This window comes from Triturus cristatus, chromosome 8 (genome assembly GCF_964204655.1).
Source record: "Triturus cristatus chromosome 8, aTriCri1.1, whole genome shotgun sequence".
NCBI classification, from domain to species: Eukaryota; Metazoa; Chordata; class Amphibia; order Caudata; family Salamandridae; genus Triturus; species Triturus cristatus.
Window position 1 is genome coordinate 1123126137 of NC_140591.1, and position 19783 is coordinate 1123145919.

At 46.3% G+C, this 19783-nt stretch overlaps 1 protein-coding gene across 2 annotated transcripts in view; it reads right to left on the reverse strand.

The window, feature by feature from the left end:
- Positions 1–19571, reverse strand: part of RASA3 (RAS p21 protein activator 3) — an 886845-nt gene extending 867274 nt beyond the window's left edge. The window contains exon 1 of one of the 2 annotated variants that reach the window (XM_085622738.1): positions 19337–19571. In XM_085622738.1, the coding sequence (XP_085478864.1) occupies positions 19337–19391 (55 nt within the window). In that variant the 5' untranslated portion in view covers positions 19392–19571. The remainder of the gene's footprint in view (positions 1–19336) is intronic. The other variant, XM_085622739.1, reaches the window with a different exon arrangement.
- Positions 19572–19783: the final 212 nt, after the last annotated feature.

The following is a 19783-nucleotide window of genomic DNA, read 5'->3' on the forward strand; positions in this document are numbered from 1 at the left end:
TCAAAAGGAACTGTAGCGAACTCAGCGAGTATAAAACGCAAGCACAAGATCTTAGCATCAAACTCAGTAAAAGAGACTACCCTGAGAAAATAATCAAGAAATGCCAGAAAAGAGCAAGAAACCAACCAAGGGAGAGCCTTCTAGAGACGACTTCAAAAACTACTACAGCTGACAAACTGACCTGTGTCACCACATACAGCATTGTCACTAATTCAGTAAAGAAGATTATTAACAAAAACTGGCGCATTCTCAATTCAGGCACCTTGAACTGGCCCAAACCAATGTTCGCTAACAGACGAACAAGGAATTACAAAGACATTCTGGTACACACACGCCCATCAGATCCTAGGCCGAATCTGTCCCAGAATACCCTGTGGACCCTACCTCCAGTGACTGGCCATTTCCCATGTGGTAACTGTTCTGTATGCCATCTTACAGAAACTACCAAAACCATAGAACTATCACCACAAATGACCTGGTCAATGAGACAACATACAAACTGTAATACGACTCATGCCATTTACATGATCACTTGCCCGTGTAATCTCAGATATATTGGGATGACCTGCCGCAAAGTCAAGCAGAGAATCTGCGAACATAGAAGCAATGTTAAGTGCAGACGAGGAACAACGAAAATGAGTAGTCATTACATTGACCACCCACACACAGTGAACGATCTCAAATGGCTAATACTCGAAACCCTTGCTTCTAGAACATCTAACGCAGAAAAATTACTTTTCGAGAAGGAACAAAGATGGGTCCATCGTTTGAAGACCAACCTACAAGGATTGAACGACGACATCCCAGGGCTGAGCGTATAAGTAGTGTATCTGTCTGTAAATACACACGGACACCCTATTTGAACAGGAGGTCTCTAAAGAATTGGGAGGTCAGAATATGAATATTCATATCCTCTCGTTCACATGTCAACCAGGAGCTATCTGCACAGCGGGGCACCAATACGTGAGAAGACTATACATAAGCACTCTTTCTCATTTATTCAATACCAACACTGCCCTTTTTTTTTACATTTTTACATATTTATCACGATCACCTGTATTCGAAATATACTTTTCGACATTGACTTTATGTATTTCATTTTCTGAAACTCGTGTCGTACTTTAATATTCGGGACCGCGTAGGGGACAGGGCCCTACCCCTGTCTATCTTGGTATTAGCAAACCGCAAATGGTAAATGCGGCATGTACGAGTGCTTTATATACCGTTCTAGCTATGAATGCACTGTGTACACGTTATTCTGCTTGCACTACGCGGGTTCCATTTTGGAAGCAGTGGCCATCTTGTCATTGCCCTCACATAGGCTATAATGGAGTAAATACGGGCCTCACAGTACATGGGCTTTCCCTCTGACTTCTCTGTGACCTGGGCAGCTGGCTCTGCTGCCCCAGGCCAAACCGGTCTCACGAGCTCCCCTTCTTCCGTCCACCTGTGATTAGCATCAGGGCTTGACCCGTCATAAAACCCTTTCATTCTACACAATCCCCCGGCTAATCTCTTCCACACCTGCTTGTTCCTGCTTTATGACTTGTTTCCCAAAACAGGAGATGCTCATGTTTATTGGGGGGTCTGTTTACATCAAACGTGGGATCTGAACCTTACTGTATAAATCATTGTGGGCTGGCCGAACTGGAATGTGGGATGGTCATCATGACTCTGCCTTTTCTTTGTAATGTACACTTGTATATTGCCGTATCATAAAACCTAGGAATGTATGCTTGAGGCAAGGAAAAGCGTATTTAAGATGAAGTCCGTTCCTATGATTTTCAGCAGTCTCCTGAGAACATACACGCTGTTGTACTTCTAGGATACCTGTCATTGGTCTGCAGCCAATAAACGAATCTTTGACTTCACCCAGAAGACTCTGTGTTTCTGTAGGTCCGGAACAGGGTGAAACCCAGAAGTCATAGGGTGTGTGCCCCTGCACCGCTGGGTCTAAAATACCCAGTACTTCAGTTTGGCGCCCAACTCGGGACGATTTCAGCGGTACCAGTCCAAGCCAGAGGTTCGTGAGGAGCTTCGTGTGGAAATTCCGGAGGAAGGCCGCCACTTCATCGACCCCTGCATGTCGACGTGGTCCGAAAGTCTTTTCTGCGAGGTTCTCCGCGTCCCGACGGCAACTAAGGACTGCTGCCCTGATTAATCGACCTGTTTTGGACCCTTGACGAGTTTTGAGAGAGCGAAACAATCGAGAGAGTCTTCTGGTGACGCCATCGATCAGCAATATTCAGTTAAGTATAAGTGGAGCGTCTCCTATTTGTTTTTGGTATCCTTCGGGATCGTTTGATTTGGTAATTTGATACTTTGGAGTTTGCAAACGCCAAAACCAGAGGACTCGTGTATTCACGAGAATATCGTATTCGATAATCCTTTGACGTTTGGATCTAGACTAGTGAGCGAAGATGCCTGGTTCTGGACTATTTGGTAGATTATTCTGTTTGGGTTGTGGAAAAGATTTCCAGCTAGAGGAATCATGTCCGGTTCCTCCGGTTGGAACTCCAACTTATGAGCTCTATGTAAAACATGGCGTAGGCCCCATTGCATATAACGAAGTGTGGATCCACTACACCAGGAAAGATGGTGTTTTAAAATGGCCCCAAAATGGTAGTTTCGACACCGATATTTTAGATAATTTGGAAATTAAATTGTTTAAGAAGAAAGTCCGGCCGGCGATGTTTGACTCTTTCCGCTTATGGCGAAAGGAAGCCAAACAGAAAGAAATTAAGCTAGCGAAAAAGAATAAGAGAGAGAAAGGTATGACAGTAATGCAAGCAGCTGTACAATTTAAAGACAATGAAGAGGAGCAAATGAATGAGCAATTGCACAGGCAGCGTAAGTTAGGGATTGACAAATGTTACCCAGCTTTGCCACATCCTAAGCAGGATGAGTTAGAAGAAAAGGAGAAAGATCCCCTGATGTCACATTTGTTGAGTTCACCACCCCCGTATGCTCAAAATGCCACGGCGCCTCCCCAGCTTGTAAATATGCCACCTCTAGTGAATATACTGCAAGCCTTGCCGCAACCGCCAGTTGCTTTGCAGCCAGTTCCTATTCCTGTAGCGCAGCCCTCTCAAGCGCCGCCAGTTGTGCTTCCAACTGCCCCCGCACTTCCTGCGACTTTGCCTAATCCAGTAACTGCCTCCCCTAACACTCTTCCTTCCACCACTCCAGTACCTGTCTCTACATCCTCTTTTCTTCCCTCTGTTTTTCCCCCTGTTCTCGCCTCAGCTTCTCCTTCAGCGCGACAGCGCTTAGCTAATGTGGTTACTACATTAATGTCGCCCCTCTTTGAGTCATCTGGTGCGACTCCTGGTTTGCAGCGTAAGCAATTGCGTAGTCAGTTGCCTAACCCCGATGAGAAAAAGGTAATAGATAGCATGGCGCGTAGATGGATTGTTTTCCCTTCACTGTATGATGTGGAATCAGTTGTTAACGTTTTCCATCAGTGGGATGCCCCTAAGCAGAGATATGTGTTTGAGAAAATGTGCGAAATTCTCTGTGAAGAATTGGAGGATAGTGGTAAAAATCCGAACCCGCAGGAATTGTGTAGAGTGAGGTTCGATTTTGGAACTGGTATAATTGTGGACCACGATATAGATAAAGCAGTTGCAGTTCTATTGTCCTTCAGGAATGATGATTGTCAACAGTCATTGTTTGAACGGGATGTCCTTGTGGGGAAAAAGGTAAAAGCGCGACAATACCCCATGAGAGAAGTTCCCCCGGTATGGAAGGAAGCAGTTGCGGCTGATGCCGCTCGAGGTATTGCTGCTGCTCCAGCACATTTCCAGCGTGTTTGGGTGCATGTTCCATGGAAGCGCTCTGAGGTGTTAGCACTTAAGCAGTCCTTACCTGATCCCCGTAAAAACCCAGCAGGTTATTATAAGGAGTTGTCACAGACGGCAGGGTCATGCGTTATGAATCTGGCCGATATAGACATGTTGTTTGGTAATGTTGTTCCACAGCCACTATGGGGGTCAATTCGTAATGTAGATCACAATGCAGAACTAGGGGATACATGGGCTAACATTGTTGCTGCTGATGCTAGACAAACGGGTGGTGCGAAACCAGAACCTTTAGTAGCTGAATTGCCTGGTAGAATCATCACGTATATGAAGACACTAATGCCTGCAATGCGCGTAAATTGGGACAAGTTATCTGCATGCAAGCAGAAGAAAGATGAGACAGTGTCAGACTTCTTTACTAGGTTTGAAGAAACATTTATTGACCACAGTGGGCAGGATATGAGTACTGAGGGTGGCCAACGGCTGTTTGTGGATAAGTTTGTGCAGAATTTACTTCCTGACCTGTGTAAGAAATTAAAAGATTCAGAAAGTTCTTGGGCTGTTTCTTCTTCAGCGCAAATACTGGCTACTGCACAGTATTATGAAAATAGAGATAAAGACGAGAAAGATAGAACAGAAAAGAAAACGAAGGAATTAAAGACAAAGGTCCTTTTACAGCAGGCTTACCCACCACGTGGAGGTCAGAATAATTATAGGCAACCCCAAGGTGTCTATCACCAACCTCAACAGTTTCAGAACAACCAGCAAATGAACGGGTATTATCAACCACGTGTCCCTGTAGGTCCCAACCAATGTTCATACTGCAAAGAGGAAGGTCATTATAAATATAGTTGCCCTAAATTAATGCAGCGGAACGGTAATATGTATGGCGCAAGAGGTAGGGGTGGTCAGCAAGCTCCTAGAGGCAGAGGGCGTGGAAGTGTTCCCCAGAACGCGCGTCCTCTGCCGCCTCAAAGTACCATCAATAGCTTTGATCAGCAAGCTAACGCGATTAGCAATACGGCCCAGTATTATAATAATGATTATTATGTAGAGGACGGTGATGCAGAGAATAATGATTACTAGGACAGCCATAGACAGAGAGAGGGAGTTGTTTCAGTGCCAGTGGATCAGAGTGGACCGTATGTTGAGGTGACTACAGCAAATGTAACGGAGCCTTTTCTGCTAGACACTGGTGCTGCAAAGAGTTCAATCATGCATTCAAAACTCCCTGGCGCACCTTTGTCTGGCGAGATAAATGTTTCAGTAGGTTTTTCTGGCGCCCCAGTAAGGAACCCGATTTCTAGTCCCATGTCACTTTCTGTTGGACCTTGTGAGCTGAAAGCACCCCTGATCCTGACAACGGGTTGTGGTGAGAATTTGCTGGGATTAGATTTGTTGAAAAGATTGCACGCTACACTGTATTGTTCTCCTTCAGGAGTACAACTTACATTAGGCAAGAAAGTGATTTCCCCAATGTACTTGTCTAAAAATAGAATGCCGCCTGAATTGTCATCCCTTCCGGATGCCCTTTGGGCTACTGGTCCCAATGATGTGGGCCTCTTGGAGATACCGCCATATGTGGTGACTCTAAAGGCTACTCTAATGAAGGCCAGAAAGCATTGTTAGACATTGTCAGCGACTTGATTAATAAGGGTGTGATAGAAGAGACAAGAGGCAACGTTTGCAATAGTCCGATTTTACCTGTCTTAAAACGAACGGACCCTTCACAGCCACCTGTTTACAGATTTGTGATTGATCTTAGAGAGGTTAATAAGATTGTTGTGCCACAGTTTCCAGTTGTCCCTGATATAACTGCCTTGTTAACGATGATTCCAGCCTCTGCTGCATGGTTTTCAGTGATCGATTTAAAGAATGCTTTCTTTAGTATCCCAATTGCAGAAGAGAGCAGAGACATTTTTGGCTTTAGTCTGGGAGGCCGAAGCTTCCGCTTCAAACGCGCTCCCCAGGGCTACTGTGAGAGTCCATCCATATACAGTCAAGCTTTGAAAGCACAGCTTGATGCACTTGTTCTACCCAGTGGCGCTATCCTGATTCAGTACGTGGACGATTTACTAATCGCTGCGGATACTGAGAAGATCTGTAAAGAAGCCACATTGTCACTGTTGCGCCATTTATCCGCATTTCATCACAAGGTGTCTCTCTCTAAGCTGCAATATTGTCGACAAGAAGTGACCTACTTAGGTCATCTCTTGTCGAAGGAGGGAAGGAGACTGACCCCAGAGAGAATTCAAGCCATTGCACAGTTGAGTGTGCCAAAGACACAGAGAGAAGTACGTGCTTTCTTGGGCATTACTTCATACTGTAGGCATTGGATCCCTAGCTTTTCCTTGTTGGCGAAACCTTTGTTAGCATTAACATGTAAAGACACACCGAATCCTATCCCATGGTCTGAAGAGTGCCAGAAAAGTTTTGTGGAATTGCGTAATGCATTGTGTTCGGCTCCTGTGTTGGGTACTCCTGACTACAGTAAACCTTTTACATTGTATGTCCACGAGAAAGATGGATGTGCGTTGTCAGTGTTAACACAGCCTTTTGGCGACAGACCGCGCCCATGCGCATATTTTTCATCCACCTTGGATCCTGTAGCAAGGGCATTGCCAAGCTGTCTGAGAGCGACAGCTGCTGCAGCGATGTCTATCCGACAATCTGCTGGTTTGGTAATGGACAATACATTGATTGTTATGGTTCCACATGCTGTAGACACATTATTAAATAGGACCAAGACACAACACTTGACTAGTGCACGATTATCGGGCTACGAACTTACACTGTTAGCTAATCACATACACATAAAAAGATGCAATACGCTGAATCCAGCTACATTGTTGCCAATTCCAGCAGACTCAGATGAGATTGAGCAACATGACTGTCTGTTCAGAACAGAAGAAGAGACGAAAGGAAGAGTAGATCTGAAAGATACTCCCCTGACTGAGTGTGATGGTACCTTATGGGTGGATGGTTCATGCTTCAAGCTCCCTAATGGTGACACGACTGCTGCATATGCTATCACGACTTTACACACGGTCGTGGAAACTGCACGAGTGCCACATAATTCGGCCCAAGCAGCGGAATTAATCGCTCTCACGAGAGCATGTGTGTTGTCTGAAGGAATGAGAGTGAATATATACACAGATAGCCAGTACGCCTTTGGCGTGGCTCATAATTGTGGGCGTTTGTGGAAGGAGCGTGGGTTCCTGACGTCGCATGGAGCTAAAATTCAGAATGGCAAGTTGGTGAATGATCTCCTTGAGTCACTGACCCTACCGTTGCAAGTTGCGATCATGAAATGCAGTGCGCACAGGAAAATCACAGATGATGTTGGACGTGGGAATGCGTTTGCTGATGAGACCGCGAAAGAAACAGCACAGAATGTGAAGACTAGAATGTATGTTGCAGGCCCCGCAAGATGGGTTAATGATGTGGGAATGTGTGAGAACACAATAGAGAGTGTGAAGTCGCTTCAAGCTGAGGCCACAGAGGAAGAGTTAAGCAAGTGGAGAGAGAGTATGGGTAAGTTGGATGAGAATGGTTGTTGGATTGATCTGACAGAACATAGGCGATGGTTGTTGCCTGATGCATATGTGCTTCCAGTGGTTACTATGGCACATGGAATGGCACATATCAGTACGAAAGGTATATGCAAGTTGTTGGCTCCAGTATGGCAGAATGCTGGGATTCCCAAGTGTGCAGAGAATGTGGTCAAGAATTGCATAGTATGCTTGAAGTACAACCCTGGTAGGGGAACCCCAACTCCAGCTGGTCACTTTGCACCCCCATCATGTCCATTTGAAGTTTTGCAGCTGGACTTTATTCACATGGAAAGATGCAACAACCTGAAATATGTACTGGTGGTTGTTTGTGCTTTCTCAAAATGGATAGAGGCTTATCCTCTGAAAGATAACACTGCCCTATCCACAGCCAAAGCCCTTGTGAAGGAGTTTTTCCCTAGGTTTGGGATGCCAAGAATGGTGTGGTGTGATAACGGAAGTGAGTTTGTAGGCAAAGTGATGAAGAATGTATGTGAAGGGCTAGGGATAAAGCAGAAGTTCCACGCTGCAAATCACCCCCAATCAGCTGGATTAGTAGAACGCTACAATGGAGCCTTAAAGCTCAAGCTGGCCAAAATCCAGGCGAGCACCGGTCTTAAATGGCCTGACGCTCTGCCTTTAGCACTCCTGTCCACTAGAATGACCATACACTCACGAGTGGGACTTAGTCCTTACGAGGTCGTTTTTGGCCGTCCCGCCAACGTATGGGGTGTACCGAGACCTACGAAGTTCAGTGAGATTGAGCATCCAGTACTGCTCGATTACCTGTATGATTTGACGGTTAAACTGCGTGTTTTGCACCAACAGGTACATGATACTCTTCCCCAAGCCTCTGAACCTCCTGGACACCCTATCAACCCGGGCTCGTGGGTCCTGGTCCGAAATTTCCAGCGCAAGAGCAACGACGAGCCCCGCTGGATCGGCCCTCATCTTGTTCTTCTTTCAACAAGATCAGCAGTGCGAGTGAAAGGGAAGAAGCACTGGATTCATGGTACCCACTGCAAGGTAGTCCCCTTGCCTTTGCCATATGACCAGTGGGTCAAGGAGGGTATCGCCGATTCAGAGACAGACATTGTACCTCGCTTTGTACCATCCAGTGACGCACGCTTAAAAGGCACAGTTTCAGACTAAGAGAGTGACAATATTCTGCAGGAAGCTGTGCCACCATCAAATCAACTGGACACCACCGAGCCTGAACTTTTGTTTCAAGACCAAACAGCACCTGGCCGTCTCCGCTATAATTTGAGACCTAGGCCCATGGACAAATAAAGATTTCCTCATTATTTCCCTTTTGACATTTTTTGCTCTCCCATCTGAAAGACTTTCTTGATTTTTGTTTTTCGAACCACCATCCGGGTTCTGCCGCAGGGTCGCGGTGCCAAGACTTTGGGGTACAGGCCGAAGACGCTAGGTCGACGGTTCTGGTTGGTCTAGGGCGTTTCCCTGGACTGACAGGCGTACTCTTTAGCAGAAGAAACTCATCCACCGCGAGCGGCCCGAGTAGAGGATGGAGTTTTTTAAGATGGAGAGACCGATTGAGGAAGTGAACTTTAACGCAAGGATGTGTAGAATTGTGAAAAGTAAATGTTTTGTCTTTTTGTGCCTTTTTACACTGTGTAGTATCATAATGTTTATTGTAGGATTTGTGTTTTTCTCCGCTCAAAAGCCCATTGCACCCACTCAACAGCCTATATCTCCTTCTACTGCCTCCTCTCACTCTTTTCACCCTTTGCCTGAGCACGAACAGACCAGACGATCAGAGTTCGTAAATAACTCGTTTATCCAGCTCTTGCACCAGCACCAACTGGTAATGAATACGACCAATTGCTGGGTGTGTGGGTTAATGCCCCATACCATTAACAAGGGTATTCCCTACCTGGTGCTGCCGTACAGTTACAATGGATCGTCATGGGCATTCCAAACCATGTTTCTCTATGCTCTGGATACATACTCCCCTCGCCAACCGCGTTCCATCAAACCCATCACCAATAATAAGGCTTTGATGAAAGGAGTTGCCGATATGAGTAGGGATATTAATGCATACTCCTCTATTCCCAAAGAAGAGTTGAGACCTTATGTAGGATGGAACGCGACGGGGTATAGTATTAGTCTGGGTGAAAGACAGCGAAAAATCTCATCTCCAATCTGGGTCGTACCCCACATGGGTCGGTTCTGCTTACAGGGTAATGGTCAGAATCCTAGAGCTCAACTGGGAAGAAGTGACTGTACCGAAACGTACACCTTCCCGTCACAGTTTTCCCCTGCGTTTCTAGCTGCTAAGGGCACATATTTTATCTGTCATGACCGAGCATATACATGGCTGCCCCCTGATTTCTCGGGCACATGTTATATTGCGAACTTGCTACCGCCGACATTTACTGCTGCCTCTGACTATCACAAGACCAGAGTTGTGAGAGGTGTGATTAGTAAGGAAGACACTGCCGGTCAGGAAGCAGGAGACTTCTTCTTGGGTTTCCTGCCGTTTTGGGGACCTATGGTCAATAGTAGGAACCTGAGACAGCTGACTCGTGTGGTTGAATCCACTGTCAATGTAACGGCTGGTGCCCTTAGTAATCTGACAGCTGAGCTCCAAGCGGATCGCCTTATGACTCTGCAGAACCGCATGGTTCTAGACGTTATTCTTGCAGACCGCGGTGGGGTATGCAAGGTCATCCAATCCAGTTGCTGCATTTTCATACCAGATAATGCTCCAACAGTGTATCAAGCCATCTCCAAACTCCATAAAATATCTGAAGCCATACACGTGGATAAGGGAGATTGGTCACTGGTGGGGTGGTTCTGGGAATTGATATCTGCCTGGGGTTGGAAAGTTCTGATGGTCATTGGAATGATCTTAGCCATTCTTTTCCTGTTCTGTCTGTGTATACAGTGTGCTCCCGCGATATGTGGTCTCTGTACTACCTTATGTGTAAGGAAACCTGTATCGAGAGACGAGCTAAGTAATAGGATGATGCTACAGCAACATCTCCATGACTTCGTGAACATTGACCTAGACTCGGATTAAGATGAGTATAGTGATTGCCTATGTAAGGGCAAAAGGAGGGTCTGTCGTACTTTAATATTCGGGACCGCGTAGGGGACAGGGCCCTACCCCTGTCTATCTTGGTATTAGCAAACCGCAAATGGTAAATGCGGCATGTACGAGTGCTTTATATACCGTTCTAGCTATGAATGCACTGTGTACACGTTATTCTGCTTGCACTACGCGGGTTCCATTTTGGAAGCAGTGGCCATCTTGTCATTGCCCTCACATAGGCTATAATGGAGTAAATATGGGCCTCACAGTACATGGGCTTTCCCTCTGACTTCTCTGTGACCTGGGCAGCTGGCTCTGCTGCCCCAGGCCAAACCGGTCTCACGAGCTCCCCTTCCTCCGTCCACCTGTGATTAGCATCAGGGCTTGACCCGTCATAAAACCCTTTCATTCTACACAATCCCCCGGCTAATCTCTTCCACACCTGCTTGTTCCTGCTTTATGACTTGTTTCCCAAAACAGGAGATGCTCATGTTTATTGGGGGGTCTGTTTACATCAAATGTGGGATCTGAACCTTACTGTATAAATCATTGTGGGCTGGCCGAACTGGAATGTGGGATGGTCATCATGACTCTGCCTTTTCTTTGTAATGTACACTTGTATATTGCCGTATCATAAAACCTAGGAATGTATGCTTGAGGCAAGGAAAAGCGTATTTAAGATGAAGTCCGTTCCTATGATTTTCAGCAGTCTCCTGAGAACATACACGCTGTTGTACTTCTAGGATACCTGTCATTGGTCTGCAGCCAATAAACGAATCTTTGACTTCACCCAGAAGACTCTGTGTTTCTGTAGGTCCGGAACAGGGTGAAACCCAGAAGTCATAGGGTGTGTGCCCCTGCACCGCTGGGTCTAAAATACCCAGTACTTCACTCGTGGTTACCAACGACATCCACCAGCTCAATAAAGTTTCTTGACATTACCACACACGAATAGTCCTTCCCCCACGGCACTCAGCCAAGTACTTAAATCCCGCCTCCCGGGCACGTCACGTAAACAGGAAATCAGTGCCAGCACAAGTCGTGACTGCACCAGAGCCGCGGTACGAGGAACGCCACAGAAGATACGTAAAGTTATTGAGCACCATGACATGCTCTACATTGTTTGTATTTGTTTTGTTTCCTTAACAGCAATATCGCTGCCTGTTCCGCCCCACGGAGTTCTGAATCGGAACCCCTAAGGTATTTACTTTACACACGCCACGTACCGTAGCGTATGAGCAGCAATTTCCCTATGTGCCTCGCTATCTTTTTATTGTTCAATGTTTGCATTAACTTTCTGACACGACCCAGGGTATTTACCTATTTATTTACATATTTTCCTGCATCGGATCATGTAACATTGACTAAGAGCTCTATTCAACCGAGGCAGCTCTCCCTCGACCTCGTAATTTAACCACAGTGGCACTAACTTACGCTTAATGACAACCTGGGCGTAAAATAACCATTACCTAAGGGCATCATTTGTAAGAACTAACAAACCTCGCAAAACACTAATTTCACAACAAGACAATGTGTTTTTCACCATGTTCCTAATACTATCTGTGCTAACTTTTAAATCCTAATTTCATTCACATTGTATTTATTATTTTTTTAACTCACCTGTCTACAATAGAGACGGTTCGAATCTCCACTTGCTGGTGAAAGATGTGTACCAATTTGTATCCAAAGATTTGCCATTTATAATTGCTTATGTTTTGTCGATTTCAGCTAGACCATTTTACAATTTCGTCCTACTTATACTAACTCAGGACGCATTTGTCTACCTCTCCTCCTTCCCCCTTATACATAGGTATTAACCCTTCAGAAGTCCATGTAATTAACATTGGAACTTCCACCTGATATTGGATACCATCCAATCCCACTTCACCTGAGGTCCTGAAGAAAGCCACCCGACCTTTATGGGCGCTTTAGGGGCTGAAACATGTCGACCGACCACTCAGACTAAAACTGCAGCGGATACATTACCTGTCCTCTCTGCAACTAGCTGTTTTTCATCCTTTCCCTGCACCTAATGGAATAAAATTGAATATAGGTAGCTAGAGGAATTTTTTAACCAATCACAACACCTGAGCACTTCTCACTTTTTTGTATTCTCCCCCTTTTTTTCCCTGATCACTACTGGAACGACCAGTGGTTCCCTCCGGGTTGGAGGAAGCATGGGAAAAACCCTATGATGATGCTGTCACGTATCTAAATATCAAGGCGGAGAACCAAGATATACCGCCCACGAACTATCTTACGTGAATGAGGGTTTTTTACCAATATCGGAAACAACTACCCGAACCCTGGTGCCAGCTACAAGTGATCCATTCCCTTTGATTATTACATCAGTTACATTAATCAAGGATTTATTCATTGTTATTCACTTGTGGAGATTATATGATTTACCCAGAATGTTGAGCCGGCCCCAAGACTCAAACCTGTTTCCCCAGCTCCAAAGTCAGCCCCTCTGGCCGTAACGCCACAGCCTCTCCATGCTCAGTGTTCCAGCTAGCTACACTTTGACACGATAGTAACTGCAATGGCCATTTGTTCAAGAATATAATCTACACATTAAGTATAGGGAAAATACCGATGTTAACGTGCTTGTCCGTACATAACTTAAAGTTTAAAAAAAGTGCCGGTGTACTTCTGAATGGGTTAATGTTATATATTTACACACAGCCTGTTACTTCCCAAAATGTGTTGTCAGTTCACGATAAATAAATACAATACAGGACAATATTTCCTCCGAGAAAAGTTAACTCCAGTTCACATTTGCACAAAAGAAATTTGAATATGAAAAGGCAACTCATTTTGCACTGCTGCTGCCAATGCTTTGCCTATTCTGAGCTTGTGACATGGACTGGAACTTGCTGTGTGTGGGCAGAAAGAATGAAAGAGATAGCTGGGTGCCAAGCAGGGGGTGTGCTGCCCCCATCTCCTGCCAAGAACTGATTTCCTCCAAGCTTTTGATGTCTCATAATAGGTATATTTCACTGCCTCCGACCCTCCGCTACCACCTCTCTCAACTACCTTATTGCCTCCCCTGTAGCTTCAGTGCTAATGAAGGGGCTGACAGGGCCAAGATGTGAGGCCTCTCGTCTACCAAAACATCCTTTCATCTCTGCCACACCCGACCAGGTGGGTAAGTCACCGTCTATTCCTTGCCTTGTGACAGGGTTGGATCAATTCCTGGCCGAGACTAGCTATGGTCCGTTTTTAACTTCCTTGTGCGATACAGCTCATACACAACACAGAAGGCTCAGTGAAAGCTATTTCCAGACCTGGGGCCCTATTTCAGAAATTGTTCCAGAGGCACAATTGCATGTGTATGTAACTTAAAAAATAAAAAATAAAAATGTCACTGCCGGAGGACAGCCCTCTGAAGAGGAAAAAGGGGGTCGCATGGACCCCCAGACATCCCACTACTGTCGAGTGCAATCACTCATTGTATCCGCCTGGAAGGGGATTCCTCCCCCTTTTTCTAAGTATAGGTGATTTGCCACTTCCACAGAGAAACAGCCGCTCTGTATTTCACTGAATATAATGCCCTGAGGGCAGCACAGAGTGTGTGCCGGTGTGCGGCTGCCCTCAGGGCAGCGCATTCATCATCATAGGGCGCACTGTCCCTGTGTGCGTCGCCGCTGTGTGCGTCGGGTGCACTTGCTTAAAGGACTGCCGTGGTGCAAACAGGGAAAAAGTGCCCTGGTTGTATCAAGGGCCCAGGCATTGAGGACGCACCTGGAAAAGAAAACTTCAAGCACCTAAGGGGCAGATTTACGTTCCCTGGCGCATCCCTCCAAATCAGCAGGGATGCGCCAGGGAAGATACGTCACGCAAGTTTGCCCTTGCGCCACCGCAGATGCGCCGCATTTACAATGCGGTGCATCGTGGCGCAAGGACAAGCAGATGCGTGACGCATCTGCTGGAGTAAGGTTGGCACAGTACTGAAGTTGTGTCGCAAGCGCGATGCAACTCCAGCACTGTTCCAACCTGCCCTATCCCTAACATGGTGCGTCACGCCTTATGCCTGCTTGAAGCAGGCGTAAGGATTTGACGCACCAGCGTCGGAAAAGTGACTGCGTGAAATCTTGTAGATTTCACTGCGTCACTTTTCCGAGGCTTTTTCCGAAGTAACGCCCACCATGCATACATTAAACCTGACGCAAGTTTAATGTGGCGCAGGGCTTTACAACGTGACGCATCTCCCTAGATGCGTCACGTTGTAAATCTGTCGCAGCATGGCGCTAGCTTTGTGCCGCCGCTGCGTCACAAAAGTGACGCAACGGCGGTGCAAAAGTGGCGCACGGGCTTGTAAATCTGCCCCTAAGTGCTCATATGGATGGTGACACCCAAACCTGACTAGCGGTGATGCAAGTGATGCAGTGGCACTGGGACCCAGAGGTGGGAGGGGGCAAAGGATCAGAATGTGTTTTTTAACAGTGCCATCCAAGGGCCTAGATCTTTGTTTACTCTTTGGTGAGGGCAGATGGTGATGGGGGAGTAGAGGAAAGGGAAGAAATGTGGAAGATAGAGGAATAGAAAGAAAGAAAAGCAAAGAGTGAAAGGAGGAAAAAAACAAAAAGTGACGGAGAAGGGATAATGAAGAGACGGAATTGAGATAAAGACGGGCAGACAGAGGAAGAATAAGGTGTCAGAAATAAAAATGTCTGGGAGAGAAGGGAGGAAGGTAGTATGGCAAGTGGAAGACAGAAAAGGGGAAGAGAGTGACAAGGAAGGAGAACGTGAAAAGGAGAAAGGAAATTATAGGAGAAAGTGAGGAAAGACAGGTAGAATGAGAATCTTGTGAGTGGGGCCGCGCCTTTTATTGATGCGGCTGTGTTCTAGGATATGAGAGACCCTCTTCTCCCCAATTATATTCGAATTTTAATAGCGCCCAGGGGTCGGTGGAGCCATTTTCCTTGATTGCACTAGCGCCTGTGACACTCAGGCTATGTCACTGAATCGGACTGAATGTTATTCAGTTGTCCGGGTTGGTCACAATAACCTCAAGGAAACAATGGTATTCACATTCTAGCTTGAACAGGTATCCTCAGATCAGAGATGTTTTAAGGCATGGCTAAAGTGGGCAATTGCCCAGGGCCCCCACCTTCCAAGGAACCCACTGGGAAAAAGGAATTTTCTCTCTGTTGGACCCCTGTCTATCCGATTTCTCTAGCTAAACCTCTTCCTCTATATATGTCTATCTCTGACTCTGCATTGCTACACTGTGTCCTTGTAAGGATTTTTGGGGTCTCGAGCAAGACATATTTCAACTATTTTTGTGAAATAATGCCTATAATTTAGTCTTGTTTAGTATGATGAGAGCTTGGATTAGCCAGATATTGGTAGTACAATTCAAATTCGTTCTGTAGAGGGGTTCCCAAAATATATATTGCTCGGGTCCCCCAAACCGCTTATGATGACACTGCCTCAAATAGAACGGTCGCGTAGCTGAAGCATCCTTTTCACTTCTTTATTATTAGCTTGGACATGCAGTCAGTCTCCCGACCCAATCTGTCACTCTGGTTCAGAAGCCTTTGAGTGACAGTCGATCAGTGTGTGTTTCTGAGAAGGATGCATTGGGTGTGAGCAGGGCTTTAAGTGGGATGAATACACTGAGGGGTCTCTCATATGGGCGTGGCCACTGTCATTAAGAGTGTGCTTAAAATTCTTTAGCTAATAATCTGTTCTTAGCACAGTGTGCATCCGACTGGTATTTTCCTGGTTCTGTATATTCATTCAGATATATAACACAAGTGACATTACACCTGCAACAAGCCAAGACTATTAGCTTTGTAAATGGTTGTAAGTTGCATAAGATTAATAAGCAACAACTATGTTTTCGTTGTATATAATATTGAGAATGGTTTAGTTCTTGTGGGTGAGGTTATGGCAGCCGCCCTTCGAGCTGAGAAAACAGGTTAGAGCCTGACGTCCTGTGATTCAAAAAAGTATTATGTCCTTGTCAAAGCGCTCCAAGTTTGTGCTATATAAAACTGAAAATCGTGTCTTTGTGAAGTTATATCAAAAGCCAAGACTTTTGTTTTCACCCTGAAGGATAAAATGAGGAGCCCGATAGGGACTCGTCTCCGCACCTGCTTTTACAAACTGCCGGTGCTCAGCACCTGCAGGACCCGGCCCACTTAAAGCCCAGGGTGTGTGTGTGTGGGGGGGGGGGGGGGGGAGAGAGAGAGTGCCTTCTGCATATGTACAATGCGGAAAAGTCCAATTGCACACGTATTCGTGTCTACACCTGTTTAATGGAAAGTAGCAAGTTTTATATTCGAAGAAATACACGTGCGTACAGTAAATTGAAGAAAACAATAAAAAAGATTGCTTCAAGAAGCGACGAAGTGCTGTGAAACCTGCCAAGTTAATCTCACATCAATAATCATGTATCATGCCAGATCAAATGCACTTGATAAAACAAGTGTGTCATTGGCCATGATGAATGCACGTTTACATGCAGGAATCTCAGAGGTTTATAAGCATGTTGTTTTTATTTGTGCTCTGAAATAGTTAACTGCCCGTGTGAGCATTATACAAAGCAAAAACAAACTATAGATAATAAACAAATAGAAATATAAAAAGAATATTCAATGTTATTTTACCTATTCTAAATCACGTGCTAAGTTTCCATATATTAAATGAATGTATTAGACTGACTCAAAATGGCCTGTGTCTCATTAACGTAGGCTGCACCAGTGGTGTAAGTGAACTGTACCGGGGTGGAAGTGGCTGGTAGTCTTCGAAGACAAATTTTGGGCACTTGCACTTTCTTAACCAAATCAAAAACTGAGGGCCTCATTTATGAAAAGTGATGCATCGCTGCGAGAAAACAGCGATGCGTCACTTTTCATTGCGCCCTCCTTGTGACACCAATGATGCGTCAAAATTACAGTTTGACGCATCATGTCTCATGGAGTTACAGAATCGTCAGTATTTCTGACGTACCTGTAGGCGCAAAAATGATGCTTTGCTGGAGTGTGCCACAAAAGTGACGCAACTCCAGCAATGGGTCATTACACATGGACAAGTCCCATGTTAAATGTACCTGTGCTAGTCTTACGCCTGCCATGAGGCAGATGTAAGATATTGACACATTTGCATCCTAGAAGTAGCGCAGTGAAATCTTATAGATTTCACTGCGTCACTTCTACAACCCTTTCTTGCATCAGAACACCCCCTGCATACATTATACCAGGTGCAGGTATAATGTGGCGCAGGCGTTTACAAAGGGACACATCTACCTAGATTCGTCACTTTGTAAATATGTTGCCACATGACGTATTTTTTACGCCACTGGTGCATCACAAAAAGTGACGCACCTGCAGCGGAAAAGTGACGCAAGGGCCCATAAATAAGCCCCTGAGGGTGGAGGTGCACATTGGTGCACGAACTGTACCTCTGTGTGAGTAGGGGCTTGCGTTGCTGATGAACATGATGTTCGTGTCCCCTGCACATGAGTAAGGGGATGCCCTGATGCTGCCTGGGCCCTGTTGTTTCTATTTAGGGAGAGAGTCGTGCACTAATGTCATTTGTGCTGATTGCGTGTGGCGGGGACTGCACCGCTGCTGATTGTATACCGTATCCTGCCTTGCTAAAATAAAAAAATATATATCTTTACAAAACGCATAATAAAGGCTGGCTTTGCAGAGGCTTATGTATAAATGTAGTGGATCCACTACACGCCTGCTGCACTTTTATAGCAGTAGTGTCCACACTTATCAGCGATAAATGTAAAACATTGAAGCCAGCCATGCACTTGGATTAGTCCAGGGTTTGGGAAGGACAAGCATTTGGGTTAAGGTGTTGGGTGCCTCTTGCATTCCACATTAAGGTCTGCAGGGCACGTGCTACCTATGACTGACTGCATTGCATAATATCCTAACTACATCATGTCTGCGATTCTCAACACGAACTATCGAGGTCAAAGATCTAATCTCGGCTTTCCCACTTGACCGCACTGTTTTATCCTGGTCCAATTAATGTCTCTGAGGTTTCGTTGCCAAAATCTAGAACGCTTAATTCAAGCTCCGGAATTAAATGCTGTAAGACTAAAAAGGGCGGTAGAATAACGGTGAAGAGTGCCTTGGGAAGGTGCGACCACCTCCTCCCTTTCAGACATAGCTGTACAAGTTGCTGCTCGGAAATCTCCCCTTGAGGCCGCTTCCTGTGAGTTGAAATCTGGTCAGCAGCCAAGCAAGCGCTAGAGCCGAAAGGGTCGCCAGGGGAGGTGAAACTTATTTATACTGGGTGCGCTGGGGGCACCTCGTGCTGCTCTGAGGCCCAGGGGTGGGCGCATCTGGACAGCTGACACTGGTGCACGGCCCCCAGAACTTTGTTGTAATCGCTAGATCGCCGTAGTGTGTGAAGAAATGGCTCATCACATGTGCCTGGGATCTCCTGCTTGACATACCAGGAGCGCTAATAAACAAGTTTATTTGCACCACAGAATGTATGCAAAATGCACCGTACACAATTCCGATGAGCAAAACACAAGGAAAGAAGCCACTGACGGAACACAAAACTTGTGTTTCATTACTTACGGCGTTAATGAAAACAGTGTCTCAAACACAAAAGAGTGCGTAAACAAATGTGTTTTGGCAATCACCGTACATCTATCTAGTCATTCGACAGTAATGGGAATGGATCACAAAGTCAGAGGCATGGTTTCCGCATTCCCCAAATAGAATCCATTCTGTCAAATACAAAACCAACGCACCCCTCCTTAATCAGCAATAGGGGCGCAGGCTCTGCCCATCTACAGAGGATCCAGCCTGCACCATCCCAAAAATCCCGATCCCCTCGAGCCGCCTGTGACAAAGGAGGCAGCGGCGGTCACATCCTGCAGCTGTCACCACCCAAGCACAGCCCTCAGAGGGGTTACCAAGTTCCTTCCTCATGCCTTCCAGCCTTACCGATCTTAATCCGGACGCTCTGGAACACCCGAAGCCCCTCGTCCTCCACCGCCATGCCGATGCCCCTGGTTCTGCTCTGCAGCTGCAGCCGCTGTTCTCCTCCGGTCCTGCCTCGGCTGCTCCCATGCGCTCGCGCCGCCCGCACACACACCCTGAGCTCGCGGCACCAGACGGCTCCAGCAGCGGCGGCGCTCGCGCCACGGCCTCACCGCTCACCCACCAAACTACTCCCCACACACGCCTACGCTTCAGACACCCATTGACTGGCGAGGGGAGGGGAAGGGGCCGGCCGGCAGGCTACGCCCCGCCGTGGTCATCATTGGTGGTGAAGGAGAGGGGGGCGAGGCTGAGCTACAGAACCCGGAGACTTCAAAATCTCTCCGAGTCGCAGCAGTCGTTGACAGGACTCTCGAAGAAGTAAGAGGAGCTGGGCGTGTGACTTGCTTT